The following is a 15,868-nucleotide window of genomic DNA, read 5'->3' as shown; positions in this document are numbered from 1 at the left end:
CGTATGAATTTCACATTGATATATTCACCCTTATTCCAGTTGTCGAAGGCGAAAATCATCAGCAGTCGTGTGAGTGTGACTCAGTTGTAATAAAATGAAATTTAAAAAAAAAAAAAGAAAAAAAGTAGTCAAAGGCAAATTTTATATATCTTTGTTGTTGTTGTAGCAGTTTGTTAAACACTGAGGAGGCAGCCCTTGCCGATGAAGAAATCCATCGGGTCAATCCGGTACGTACAACCGGCTGCCATGGGATTTATCGTGGTTCAATGTGCCTTTGACAGTTTGGTAATAGAAATAAAGCCCTGGTTATGCTCTCGTAAATGTACCGTAAATGTAGAGCAACGTGTCAGCTGTGTTATTTTGTCCTATGAAAACACATCCAACCCATTACCGAACATCTGTCGACCGTAACGGGAAAGTAGAATTCAGTAAAAGCAAAATTTTACGTTCCGTTTTCGTGTCAGCTGATGAAATATTCGAAGTTTGAACAAATTTCAAAACCAAAAATGTGTACATATTTAGAAAACTGATATTTCTACTCCAAGATTTCTATGTGTAATTTAACAATTTATTGTCGATATAAGAAGAAATTGTAATATTATCGAATACGGGAAACGAAATTAGTGCTATGTCATGAGCGCAGAGTCTATTCAGAGATTTCAAACATTCCGCCACGCACTTCGATCTCACTGTCCTCGAACCCAATGCCTTGAGGTCCGCCATACTGTCCACATTAATCCCGACGGTAAATCCCTTCCCAGAATATCTTTTGCGGCTGTCGTTGTGGCACAGAACTCTGCCTGTAGGAGCATACACTCGTTCGCCAGCCTCACCGACATACCAATGTTGTGTGTCTCAAAATATACCCAGATTCGTTTCCTGACTCCATATTGGAGCCATCTGTGCTGTGCTCGATAATCCTCAATTTCGTTGTACCCCATCTCACAACGGTGGCATTTCCATGATGTCGCTGATCTTCGACAGAAATTTGGGTCGTATCCGTAGCACGACGTCGTCTGCATAAGCGACAATTCTCACGCCATCCTTGAACCCACTATCTCCAAAGTCCGCGTTGATAGTCCTGCTACATAGCATACAGTCCGAAGTGGCGGTATCTATCGACCCTATTTCCACATTGTTAAATAATCCCGCTATCGCCTATTCCTGCAGTTGGAGAGACGTCTCGACTTCTTGTACCACTACTTCCGTGTAGGGTAGTCTCCTTCGTCCTGCGCTTAAGGTATGCATGAAGTTCTCCGGTGCCTGTCTCCCCCTCAACTTTATCAATTGTCTTCTTCTACGAAATGTCAAATGCTAGGCATAAAGGCCTGGTTATGCTCTCGTTAATGTAGTGTAAATGCAGAACAAATGTATCGTAAATGTAAAGAGGCAATTATACTTATCACATAACGTAGCTTTTGACATTTCAAACCAAACCATTTTTTTTTTACAAAAAAATACTTGAAGGTGTGTGAGGGTCTGACGTCGAAAAACTTCGGGCATAACAAGGGCAGTTCGGGGAAAACGGCCCTCCACACAGTGATGCCAGAAGTTGAAACGTCTCTCCAAATGAAGGAGCACACCATGGCGAGCTTCTCGAACATCTAGAAGCCGACGAGGAGATGGATCGACAGTCACTGCCCTGAGCCGCACGGTGAGTCATATTACGGCCATGTTTCCCTTCTGGATACTATTGATGATTGAGGTAGGCAAACTGAGAAGGGTTTCAGGAGACAGGAACTGGAGAGATATGTACCATAATGATAGACGCAAAAGAAATTCTGAGAGGGGATTTACGGTTTTCAATATCAGTTGTTGTTGCTGATGTTGTAGCCACATTTGTATGTGGAAGTAGCGATTCTCGTCAATCTCGTTCTGCTCATCAATAGCGGCGGGAACGTTATGGCCACTGGTTAAAGACGCCAAAAGATCGCTTTTTCACATCGAGTATCACAGGCAATCAGTATTTAAGCCAGATGCGTTGCCGCCTGGCCTCTCACAGAGACTATCTCTTCGATGCCGCAAATTTTCAGAAACACCAGATCTCGATGATGGGTGGTGTGATTTAAGCGAAATTTTGTGTGCTCTCTTAAAGAAACCTAAAAATAAAAATTTGGTATCCAAATTTCGGATGGGGTACCTAGAGGGGCAGCTCCACCCCCAAAAACAAACCACAATATATATATATGTAGACTAATCATGACAATATGGGATTCAAATGAATGATATTTTAGAGTAGAAAACGTATCTGCTATCCAATTGTGTTTGGGGGACCACCCCACCCCCCAAAACACCGCTAAATCGGACATATTTACCTACCTTGGCAATATGGGACTCAAATGAGAGGTATTTGCGTGTAGAATACGAATTTGGTACACAAATGTAGGACCAAGTTTCAGGGGGTGCACCCCTTCCGCAAAGCACCCCCCAAACACGACTTATTTACTGATCATGGCAATATGGGACGGAGGCCACCGTAGCGCAGAGGTTAGCATGTCCGCCTAAGACGCTGAACGCCTGGGTTCGAATCCTGGCGAGACCATCCGAAAAAAAATTTCAGCGGTGGTTTTCCACTCCTAATGCTGGCAACATTTGTGAGGTACTATGCCATGTAAAACTTCTCTCCAAAGAGGTGTCGCACTGCGGCACGCCGTTCGGACTCGGCCATAAAAGGGAAGCCCCTTATCATTGAGCTTAACCTTGAATCGGACTGCACTCATTGATATGTGAGAAGTTTGCCCCTGTTTCTTAGTGGAATGTTTATGGGCAAAATTTGCATTTGGCAATATGGGGCTCAAATACATGCATTTGGTATTCTCCAAAACACCCCTCAAAGGGTAAACAAATTTCGACCATCACAATATGTGGCTCAAATGAAAGGTATTTGACATTAGAAACGAATTTGTTAACCAATTTTGGGGCCATGTATTCTTACTCCACTTAAGCCAATGGCAAAATGTTATTTGAGAGAAGAGCACGATGTTGATATTTTTTCATGGCCAAGTTTCTGGGGGACCGCCTCAACGCGGAAACACCCCTAAATCAGACATCATGAGAATATCGCGCTGATATAAAGTATTTTAAGAATGGAGTACATCTTAAATCCAAACTTAAATTCGTAGACCACTAAAGATCATATGGGATTCAGATAAAGGTACTTATATTGTTAAATTGTTAGTGAAGCATTATACTAGTTTCGTAGCATGGTCATTCACCGAAAACTCTTTAATTGTCGAAAATAAATATTGCAAGGAAAATGTTGCTCCATAAAAAAGCCCACAGCGGAGCGGATCGGTTCAGCTAGTGTTTTCATAAAGCAAAACAAAAAAACAGCTGACACGTTTTCCTACATTTACGGTATGTTTTCGAGAGCATAACCAGACCTTAAATATGCCTCTCTACATTTACGATACATTTATTCTACTTTTGCGGTACATTTACGAGACCATAACCAGGCCTTAAATTGTTGTCAATAGCAAAATAATAATAATATGTTGTTGTTGTTGTTGTGGTATCAGGCGGCAATCCTCGCCGATGAAGGAACAGACTTTTTGTGCTTCGTCAGACCAATACGACTTAGGGATACCAACATTTTTCATCTTCCCCTACCGAAATTATATTATAAACATTTTCTTTATAATATTTGTTTTAATTTTCTTGGAACATAGCTGACAGCTTAAGATGCGTTTTCTGCAAAACCGATGTTTTTGAGTTAGGCCACTCTCAAGCACACACGAGCGATATGTCGTTTTAATCACAAAAGCCCATTACATCACAACATACATTTGTTTGGAGTGGAGCTATTGTTCTAAAAGTATAAAAACAAAAACGAGGATAAAGAAATTCAATAAAAAAAAAATTCAATTGTTGTTGTATTTGTGAGGTTTTGCGTGTATGCTTAAATCTAGATAAGGTAGTAAAACTTAAATTTTAAATAATTAATATAGTGTACAGTTATTGTATTGTCTTCCATAGAAAAATCAAAATAATCGCTTCTTATGGGACTTTTAATAGTTTAGTTTCCATTCATCATAGTTGAATTGAAGTGAGTAAAACAAAATTGAGGGGGAATATCAATATTTCCCATGTGATTGTAAAATAAAAAAATGGAGCCATCTACTATGTGATAGAAAGAGTATGAATATATATATATATATATATATATATATATATATATATATATATATATATATATATATATATATATATATATATATATATATATATAATTTATTTATAAAAGAAATAGCAGTGATAATAATCATAATAATATTAGTAGTAGCAATAATAATCATAAAATTTATAGTATATAATAATTTGTTTACATATATATATATATATATACATATATATATATATATATATATATATATATATATATATATATATATATATATATATATATATATATATATATATATATATATATATATATATATATATATATATATATATATATATATATATATATATATATATATATATATATATATATATATATATATATATACATATACATATACATATATGGGTATATATGTATGTATAGATAAAATTGTGTTTACAATGCATTTTTTTTTCTTTTTAAGGGAACAAAAAAAATATTAAAATAAAACACAATAAAACCATTTGTTGTGTTTTTGTTTTTTGTATGTTCTGTTAATCTTAACTATTTTGTAGGTATTTTTTACTTCTTTGTGTTATTAATATTTATAAGGTACAACTACAGTGTTGGTATTAATTTATATATATATATATATATATATATATATATATATATATATATATATATATATATATATATATATATATATATATATATATATATATATATATATATATATATATATATATATATATATATATATATATATATATATACGTAAGTGTTTGTGTCTTTAATAATGGTTTGGTATAATATTTATGTATATAGATGTTGTGTACAAAATATATTTTATTTATTATATAAAGAGAAAGAAAGAGAGAGAGGGAGATTAGAAACTAGAGCTAAATGTTTGAATTTTCTTTACAAAATCTTTGTTAAAAACAAAAAAAATAAAGTCTGAATTTGTCTCAAGAACGGAACACAATTAATATTTTGTTTTTGTTTTTCAAGAAGCTTCTTACAAGAAATATTTATAAAAGTCCTAAGATTTGTAGAAACATTGAGTGGTGGGGGGGGGGGGGGGGAGAGAGAGGGGGATTAGAAATTTTGTTGTTATTTTTTAGCAAGTGCTTTTCTCTACACTTGTGTTACAAAACACACAAGAAAAGCATTTCCAATTAGAAGCAAGTTTTCGTTTTCGTTTTAGTTTAACCTTTTCTTGCTTAACACTTTGTGTGTGTGTGTGTGTTTGTGTGCAATTGCCATCAAGTTTTTTTTTCTATACACAAATATTTTTGGATTTTCTGCTTTAGTTATTCAAAAACACATTTTTTATTTATTTATTTTTTTTTTTTTTTGCTCATAAGGTACCCTTAACTCTAGTTTGTATTGTTTTAAGGAAGTGGAGTCTATCAGTTTGGAATATTGTGTGTGTGTGTGTGTGTGTGAGTGTCTTGTTTCTTCTATGAGTGAATGAGAATACAAGTGTGGATTGTGTGTGTAAAGCGAATGCTTACATTGTAATTACTCATATTCTTGCATTCAGCGTAATACACTTACTATACTTCGATATATAAAAAAAAAACAGAGTTGGTCGCGTTTTAAATTATCTCTTATAGATAAGGAATTTTGAAACGCCAACACTTTAAAAATATTCCATATAGCCTTAACAAAAAATGCTTCTATTGCATTTGCGGAACTGTAATTTCCGGAAAGAAACACTAAGGCGGCGAGCAAGTCTTTAAAACATTCACTAAGAAGTTTGCAAGGGGAGAAAATATTATTGGGGTTTAATCTATCCAGAGTGGTCCCAATATTTACCAAGTGGCAAATTGATTTTTAAATTTTAAAGTAGTACTTTCCAGAGAAAAGTTTCAAAATGACGCAATATAAAGAACCTTAAGAACACAGGTGAAGGGCTATCGCCATTGGAACAGGCGGCAGCAGACCTATTGTCAAGTATTTTCACTGTGAATTGGATAGACTAGCTCTAGGCTGTTGAGGAGATATTGCACATAAAGCAACAAACAAAAAATGATAAACAAATTGAAATTGGGCCATAGGTGTGCAACACTTGTAGAAAACTATAGGAGCGAACGGCGATATATCTACAATCAAATTTTAAGAACAATTTTCTAGCTTCAATTCTTAATTTGATTGGTTTATTTTTCTCGCTGCCACGCTGGCAAACACCATCACCATCGCTATCAATTGGGTAAAATAATAACAATTTCTATTTCAGTTGTGCTATAGAGCAGCTCGAAGTTTTAACTAACTGAGATTTTTCTCAGTTAAATATATAGCTGAGACCAAACATTTGTATGGTTTGCAATCTATCAATGTAAAGGCCAGATGGGCGATGGTTGATCAATAACAACAAAATAAATGAAATTTTGCCTGTAATTGCGAACAGGTATTTTCCATTCCTTAGCACATTGCCAAAAACAATGTGAAATGACTTTTCATTTAAAATTAATTGACCACACGACACCAACAATAAAAGATTTCATCGCGGCAAAAGTTGCTATTAACCCTTGCCTCACTTTAAAAGGGTGACTCACCTTTAGGCAAGAGAATAGAAAACAGCCTACAGTGATTTTAGTTTAAATTTCTCAAGATCCAAATAAAATGGAAGCTTTAAGTCAACATCATGAAATTCTCAGCATTTTGAATTGAAATGTTGTTTAGTATATGAAACTGATGTCATGATTTTGTAAAATTATATGACCTAGTATAAGTATAAAAATAAACTATCCCACTCCAGAACACATAAAAAAAGCCAATCATAAATAGGCATATAAAATAAGAAATAAAAAGATTAAAACGAGGTATATAGGCATGCAACTGGAGAGAATCTAAATGGGCTTAATGCTAACATTTCGGAAATTACAGTTCCTTTTCGCTAGAAAGCCAAAATTATTGCATTTAGAGTTTAAATATTCTCATTTGACCATTTGGTAGCCCTTATGGGGATAGAGGGGCTAAAGACTAAAGATTACACCATTCAAGTGTAAATGTGGATTTAACTTTCTCCTTCCTATAAACGTTGATCCAGTTTAGAAAATCAATTAAGCTTTTCTTCGATATTTTGTGTTTTTGTTTGTTTCTTTTTTGTTTTGTTTTGTTTTTCAGCTTAAATTCTACATATAAAAAAAGTGATTTGTTGCCCCTACAAAATGAAGGGACTTTTGTTGTTTGTTTCTTTTTGTTAGTTGGTTGGATTTGGTTAGTTGGTTCATTTAGATCTACACGTGTATTCAGAATAAATATTTACAAGCAATATAGATATTGTATAATTGTTAAAGGGAAGTGTGTGTTTGCATTGGTGAGATAGGAAGGAAGGGGGAGGGAGGGAGGGAGGAAGGTGGTAGTGGTTGACGTTAACACATAACGGAAAGACACCATTCATAATGTCTTTCCTCTCAAGTTTTACTAAGTTTTTGTTGTTTTTTTTTTATCTTTTAACACAATAATTAATAAAATATTTGTAATAATAATTGTTGCTGTTGTCGTTAAAATGATTCTTAATTGTAAAAAAATTGTTGTTTTTTTTTCCTGCATGCCTAATGGGGACGACCACGACAATGATGATGTGAAATGGGGTTCGCTAACCCACACACATCAAAATAATAATCTATATATATATATATATATATATATATATATGACAAAGTTTAATGGGTAAGCGAATCCTTCACAAGCGTGCACGTTTTGTACGCGCACGCTGTTGCTTCTGATGCAGCAGTTTGTGCTCCTTGAAGATTTTGTAGAACTGGCATAAATTACTTGTTAGGAAATCAAATTTCGCCATATGGCAGTTTTGACGACTGCCCGACTGCCTTTCTTCTGTGGTAGTTGCGGTGGTTGTGGTATTACTACTTGGCTTGTTTATCGAACTAGAGGTTTGCATGATGTCCGAGACAACGGAACCATAGGCTGCTGTGGATGAGGATGAGGTTGTCGCCATTGTCTTGTCATCAGTGGCAAAATAATTGTGCATAATTGGTATGTAGCTCTGCTGTTGTTGTGTATGTATATTAAAGATGGTCTGTTGCATCATTAGCAACCACCACTGGTTCAAATGCGAACTTTGAATATCCTGCACATTGGGGGATAGTGATGGTTCAACCGCAGCAGCTGTTGTTGTAGCCGCCGTTGTTGTGGTGGTTAACGTCAACGAAGTCCTATTGCAATTACCAATGTGCCTGTGCTGGGTTTGTTGTTCGTTGTCGTTTAGTTCAAAACTTCCAAATGGCGATTTCTCGTTTGCGGCATTGGGAGCTGTATCTAAGGATGTTAGCTGCTTGCAATCATGCATGAACGATCTAAAAGGTGAATGGCAAAAGTATTGACAGTGGATAGGACATTTTGGTAGGGTTGGATGTTGGATGTTGAATGTTAACATTATTGGGCGTTTGGGAGTTTGGAAGTTTACAGGGCGACGAAAGGAGTAGAAAATAAAGAAATTTATTAAACAGTTCCTCAAACAGATAACCATAAATTCCATTCTACTGTGAATTTATTTGAATTGCATTTGATTTGCGGTTGACTCACTCGTTATGTTTAAATCAGTGTTTATTCGCCCCCATACCATATATTCGTCGGTGCGTAATGTGCATGTTTGCTGGCGGCTACCTGGGCTGGACTGAGGGGAGGAAATTGGCTGTACTGTGTTGGAAATTGGATGTGAGCGGGCAATGGATGAGATGGTATAACCTACAAAAAGAAAAAAAAACAAAATTAATTATTTAACAAGTAAAAGCGTGCCAAGTTCGGCCGGGCCGAATATTGGGAATCCACCACCATGGATTCTAAATTTAGTTGAAGGGCATAATTTATATTCTCTTTGATATACCAAACTTCTGTCAAACCAGCAAAAATCAAAGCTTCTAGGAACCGAACAGCGATGATGCAGAGACCGTCATACATGGGAGCTGTATCAGGTTATAGACCGATTTGGACTGCATTTGGCACAGCTTTTGGAAGTCGTTGGTCGTAACAGAACACCACATGCAAAATTTGAGCCAAATCCAATTGCGGCTTTCAAGGGCTTAAGAAGTCAAATCGGGAGATTGGTTTATGTGGGAGGCGCAGTTTTTGGAAGTCATAACAAAGCACTACATGCAAAATTTTAGCCAAATCGGACAAAAAATGGTGGCTTGCAGGGGATCAAGGAGTCAAAGCGGGAGATCGGTTTATACGGGAGATATATAGACTGATTCGGACCGTACATAACCGAACACTACATGATATATTTCAGCCAAATCGGACAAAAATTGCGGCTTCCAGGGACTCGAAGTCAAATCGGAAGATCGGTTCAAATGGGGGCTATATCTAAATCTGAACGGATGTGGCCCATTTACAATCGCCAACGACCTACATCAATATTAAGTATCTGTGCAAAATTTCAAGCAGCTAGCTTTACGACGGATGGACGGAATTGGCTAGATCGACTCAGAACGTCAAGACGATCTAAAATATATGCACTTTATGGGGTCTTAGATGAATATTTCGAGATGTTACAAAATGAATGACTAGATTAGTATACCCTCATCCTATGGTGGCGGATATAGAAATCTTAAAAACTGGTTTATAATAGCATAGTTGCTATTCAAATATAAACCTCTGACATAGCCCATTTTTAATGATTTACATGAATAGTTTCAAAATTTGAAGCAAATGGCGTCATACATAAAGGCGCCATTACGACAGACGGATGCTAAATGTCGGGAAGATTCTGGATAATTTATGGGGTTGTAGATCAACATTTTGTTATGTGACAACTAAAGGCTGGTACTTTGGGGTCAGACCACCTCCCCAAAATCGTCACCATCGACCGACCACCCGACTTCATAACCTCTGAGCGCCGGACGTTTATCAATCAGAAGAAGGCCGATTGGGCTGGCCTCAGAGAGTATACCAATCGCCGCTTCAGTGAACTGCCAACCCCCTCGGATGTGCTAGTTGCCGAGAGGAAATTCCGAGACATCATTAACGCTCGCTTTATACCAGCCGGTCAAATACCCCAAGTGCGGCCCAATATCCAGACGCAGGCAGTGGTACTCGCAGACGAACGCGATGGGATTCGTTGTATGGACCCCACTAAACCCAGAATCAGAGAGCTGACTCTGGAAATAAACATGGTAGTCAACGAACATAGGCGGACTTTATGCCTGGAACACTTGGAGCAATGTAACTTAAGCACCGGTGTAGGCAAACTGTGGTCCACTGTTATGCCACTCGCGAACCCCGGTAGACGGGATGACAGGACCTCAGTTACTTTTGGCGAAGTAACCGTGACTGATCCGAAGAGATGCGCCAGGTTGTTCAACCGTCTATTTATTGTGCATCCCGAGAGTGACAGTGCAGGGAGGAGAGCGATTTGCCGAATTCGTGGTCTCCGAGCCGATGAGCAGTCATCACAATTTACCGTGGGCGAAGTTACGAATGTCATCCGTGGCGCCAAATCATCTAAGGCGTTGGGCCCCGAAGGAATCTCTACATTGATGTTGAAGAATCTGGATTCACCTGGAGTTGAGTACCTTACTACTGTCCTCAACCTGTCCTTGAACACTCTTAGAGTTCCCGATGTCTGGAAAATGGGCAGAGTGATCTCGCTACTGAAGCCTGGAAAGGACCCGAGTTTGGGGGAGTCGTACAGACCGATCTCCCTTCTCTCACCAGTAGCAAAGACGCTTGAGGCATTACTCCTCCCGAGCCTCGTAGGAGAATTTCCATTCGCCGAGCATCAACATAGATTTCGGAGACTGCACAGCACAACAACAGCTTTGCATGCCATCACCGCACACATTTGCCGTGGCTTCAATCAGACCAGGCCATGTGATAGGACGGTCCTCGTGCCACTAGACCTATCGAAAGCATTGTACGCGCTCAGCCATGCAAACATGGCACTTTTTGGGACCCCGCAGAGTTCCACAACACACTGCTACAACAACAAAATGATGATGATGTGTTCAATTATACAACTTCTTACAGTGGCTTCCAAAAATTGCTCAAAATGCCGAAATACAAATTTTAAAATCATTTGGGTTAGGTTAGGTTGAAAAGAGGGTGCAGATATTATTCCACCCCATGCCACTATGGATATACACCTAAGCCAGTAAGGGCTTGTTGTGCGCTCTAAAAACTATAAAGTAACCTCTAAAAAGAAATTTTTAAGTTAGGAATTCCGTGCTACTTACAAAATCCTTAATTGTTGGCTCATGCCTGGTATTGTGTCTCCACCTAAGTACCGGTATCATTTGTGTGTGTGTGTGTGTGTGTGTGTGTTTTATCGAATCACCTTAAATGTAACATTTTATCTAATCTAAACTAAAAACTGATCAATATCGATACAGTGATATGCGGTTGTAAAAAAGTCATCACCCTAATGCACATCCTGAGCCTATTCTACGAAAATTCAAATTCCGGTGGTAGGGTTTAATTATCATTATCATTAATAAACTTAATGAATAAACCCTTACAACACGACCGAATATATTCCAAAACGATAGCATGTCCGCCTATGACGCTGGACGCCTGGGTTCGAATCCTGACGATAACATCAGAAAATGTTTCAGCGTTAGTTGTCCCTTTCTAATGCTGGCGACATTTGTGAAGTACTATGCCAAGCATGGGAGTCATGTAAAAACTTCTTCCCAAAGAGGTGTCGTCGCACTGTGGCACGCCGTTCATTCCCTATCCTTAAACTTGGCAGGACAGTATTTATCGATATGTGAGATGTTTGCCCCTTTTTCTTAACGGAATGTTCATGGGCAGATTTGCATTTGATTTACTTTTTTTAACAAAAATATTCTATGTAATGCTAAAAATAAAGAGAGCTGCTGCTTACCTGACGGCTCGAACTGTTATGGGCTGGTGGCGGAGCGACCACTGCTCGGTTATAGGCATATGTTGGAGCTGCTTGTGAAACAAATACAGTCGGACGACGATACATATCACCCTGGACAGCTGCGGCAGCATAAATATCTTGTTGTAAAATCGCTGCTGCTGCGGCTACCGAAGATGGGGAACTTCCTATCGGCGTTGTGTTGTTGGTCTGATGCGACTGTGATTGGTTTCCACCAGACGATTGTTGCTGCTGCAATTGAGAAGATTGCGAAGGCTGTCGATACACTTGAGCAGCACCCCATGATGGGGGACCAACGGCGGCTGCTGCTTAAACGAAATCGATAATAATGGATGAACATGGGTCGCTGTTATTGCAAAGCAAATTATCTCGACGTTTCTTACCTTTAGCAGCTGTAGACGATGACGATGATGAACTCTTCGAATGGGCCATTGGCGGATGAACGCCCGACGCACCCGATGATGAAGGCTGTTGAACATAAGCACCAGCTGAAGAAGGCGGTGCTGCCGATGGCGCCTCTCGCTTATGATGCGCCAAGGGAGGAACAGCCGATGACTGGTGTTGCGAGGAACTACCGCACGAGGTAGCAGCCCACGAGGAACGTTTATTTTCCATTTGCTGTTGTTGTTGTGGTGGATATTCGTAGAATTCGACCGGTTCCTGTTTGGTGGGAAGATGCGGTAAACTGTTGGTAGATTGAGATTGAGTCTGGGAACTGCTGTTGGTGCTAGAGTGTGACGACGGCATGTAGCATTCGTTCTGCGCCATAGCCAGAATGCGTTTTTTCTGCGATTGGCCAGGCTCGTATTTGACACTAGTTGTTGCCGGATAAGTAGGCGTTGGCTGCTGATGTTGGTGATGATTTTGGTGCTGTTTGGGGCTATTGCTCCCTGCATGGAGGGAGTTCGTGCCACTGCTGCTGCTGTTGCCTCCATTATTGGGATTGCGTCTACGCATCTCTTCGTGGTCATTGTCACCTACGGTAACGCATGGGATTACTAGTTGTACATGTTTGTTGGAACGATGGTGGTTGGTTATTGATAATGATGATGATGATGATGATGACGATGACGATGATGTCGTGGAGTTGGAGTTGGAATTGGAAAAGGAAAAGGAAGTGTTGGAAGGATTGTTGTGAGATTGATTATGTTGTGTTTGTTGTTGCGATGAGGAGGAGGAAGAGGATGTGGCAAATAGGTTAGAGGATATTGAGAAATTGGTATTGGAGGATGCCGCATTGGGTGCACATGACGATGAAGACGATGAAGAAGCAACAATACTATGATTGCTACTGCTACCGCCGCCACCACCACCACCGTACAAGAGACTCGAGGTCGAGTGCTTATGATTATGAGATTGAGAATTGTGTTGAATGGAAGTGGAAACAGATTTGGTATTGGAAGAGGAGGAGTGTAAAATGCCACCACATGTTAACGGATGCTTCGCTTCACTATTTGAAGAATTCAGTTGCGGTTGTAGCTGATTGCTATGGTGACTGTGTGGATTATGACAAGCAGGCTCTGAGAAACTAGCAAATCCCGACCCACATCCGGTTCCACTTCCGCCAACGGTGAATTCAGTGCTACTACTACTGTTATTGTTATTATTGATATTGGTATTGTTATTGTTATTGGACGATGAGGACTTTGTGTTGGACGAAAAATGATTGCTGCCAGAGGCAACAGCGCTCGAAGAGGCTTTGTTGCTATTCAAATTTGTTTTGCTATGATCAAAGCTAATGTTGCCTGCATTAGTATGGTGGCCATGATTGCTACTGTTATTGTTACTATTACTGTGGTGTTGGCTACTACTATGTGGATTGCTATTGCTAGCACTAGTATTGGAGGAAGCATTACTTGAATTATTCGCCGCACTCTTAGTGGCAGCAACATTTTGTGGCATTTGATGTTGCTGCGATTGATGATGGTGTTGCGTTTGTTGTTGTAATTGTTGCTGCTGCTGCTGCTGCTGCGGTTGTTGTTGATGCTGCTGCTGCTGCTGCTGCGACTGTGACGGATGTGTAATGTTCATCGCTTGTTGATATTGTTGAAATTTATTTGGATTTGCATTAGTTGCTGTTGGAGCGAAGGACAAAATATGAGGGAATAAGATTAAGAAATAGCACGATGTACGAATGCTAGACCAGGTTTAAAATATCATATGAAACATTAAAGGGCGTTGAGCAAGAAAGCCCCCAATTAAATACCCACCGAAAGCTTGGGTATTGTTGATTTTGAATGGTAGTTTTTCGAATACAATTTTTTTAATGTAAGGCATTAATGCGTCAATGGTTAGCTAAAAGATCGGGTATTCCTATTGCCATAAAAGTCAACACATGCCTGGACTCGATTTAATCCCCTGACTCACATGTCAATCTGGAATTTTGGTGATACTTTCCGCCCATCTTTATATTAAACTGAACCTGACCCGTTCCGCTGCGCCATGTTAATACCATATGTATCTGCCCGGAACAATTTGTGTATCTACTATACCCTTCAATCCCATGGCAGCCGATTGTACGTACCGCATTGGCCCGATGGGGTCTTTCAACGGCAAGGGCTGACGCCTTAGTGTATGACATACTGCTACAACAATAACAACAACAACAACAACTATACCCTTTATTTGTACCCTATATAGCCATGATTGTCAAATATTCCCATTTGGGAAGGTGTTTTGGAGTCCCTTAATTAAATACTGAGTGCCAATGAGACTCGAGATGACAAGGCGAGTTATTGGCGCCTTCAAATAACCAATGGCCAACATCATCGTCTGTTCCCAGGTTAGGGGCGGCTGGAGGAGAGCATCGGATCTTGAAGCGAGCGGCTCGCCACAACGAGGGATACATGTGCAATTCAACAAAACCCATGCGGTTGGGGCGCTGGGCTAGTAACCCGCCCCCGAAAAACTATGAGAACTACTATGAAAAACAAAGGAATAGTAAAAACAGACCCCCACCCGCCAACGTTGACGACCCACGCAAACGAAAAAGGACCATGATTTGCGGATCTGCACCTGGAATGTCCGCACTCTTTATAGAGAAGGTGCAGTATACGCGCTGGCGAATGTAGTAGAGAAGTACAAGGCAGATATTACCGCTTTACAGGAAGTGCGATGGACTGGGAATGGCGTCACTACAACACCAAACGGTGACGAACTGTACGAGGCATGAATTTGTGGTTAGTCGGAGACTGAAACACCTTGTCTCCAGCTTTACTCCGGTGGATGAGGGGCTAGCCACAATCCGCATAAAAGCCAAATTCTTCAACATCAGCCTTATTTGTGCCCATGCGCCTACGGAATGGCGTCACTACAACACCAAACGGTGACGAACTGTACGAGGCATGAATTTGTGGTTAGTCGGAGACTGAAACACCTTGTCTCCAGCTTTACTCCGGTGGTCACAGTGAGGTCCAAGTAGCAGTGACCCGACTAAAGAACAACAAGGCAAGCCGACGAATAACCCGGTGAACTATTTAAAACCGGAGGCGACACGCTGATAAGGCGTATGCATCAGCTTATCTGCGCAATCTGACTAGAAGGACGCATACACGATGATTTTAACCTCAGCATACAATGTCCCGTACACAAGAAAGGAGACAAGACGGAATGTGCCAACTACAGAGGAATAAGTCTCCTCCCCATCGCATACAAGATACTCTCGAGCGTACTGTGTGAAAGATTAAAACCTAAAGTCAATGAGATTATTGGGCTCTATCAATGCGGCTTTAGACCTGAAAAATGCACCCTGGACCAGATATTAACACTGCACCAAATCCTGGAAAAGGTCAGAGAAGGACAAATCAACACCTACCACCTCTTTGTTGACTACAAAGCCGCCATCGATACCCCTTTACATTCCAAGGTATTTCAAGCCTTGTCTGAGTTTGGTA

The 15,868-nt window shown here is 39.6% G+C and overlaps 1 protein-coding gene across 2 annotated transcripts in view; it reads right to left on the bottom strand.

Moving 5' to 3' along the window:
• Positions 1 to 5,347: 5,347 nt before the first annotated feature.
• The window catches only part of LOC106084005 (homeodomain-interacting protein kinase 2), a 234,983-nt gene continuing 224,462 nt past the window's right edge, over positions 5,348 to 15,868 (bottom strand). For both annotated transcript variants that reach the window (XM_013247385.2, XM_013247389.2), the window contains exons 12-16: positions 13,832 to 14,050; positions 12,359 to 12,952; positions 11,958 to 12,280; positions 8,660 to 8,821; positions 5,348 to 8,430 (exon numbers count right to left, since the gene is read on the bottom strand). In XM_013247385.2, the coding sequence (XP_013102839.2) occupies positions 8,681 to 8,821; positions 11,958 to 12,280; positions 12,359 to 12,952; positions 13,832 to 14,050 (1,277 nt within the window). In that variant the 3' untranslated portion in view covers positions 5,348 to 8,430; positions 8,660 to 8,680. The remainder of the gene's footprint in view (positions 8,431 to 8,659; positions 8,822 to 11,957; positions 12,281 to 12,358; positions 12,953 to 13,831; positions 14,051 to 15,868) is intronic.

This window comes from Stomoxys calcitrans, chromosome 1, assembly GCF_963082655.1.
Source record: "Stomoxys calcitrans chromosome 1, idStoCalc2.1, whole genome shotgun sequence".
Taxonomy (NCBI): Eukaryota; Metazoa; Arthropoda; class Insecta; order Diptera; family Muscidae; genus Stomoxys; species Stomoxys calcitrans.
The sequence above is the reverse complement of the archived record's forward strand: the minus strand, read 5'-3'. Positions and strand labels throughout refer to the sequence as shown.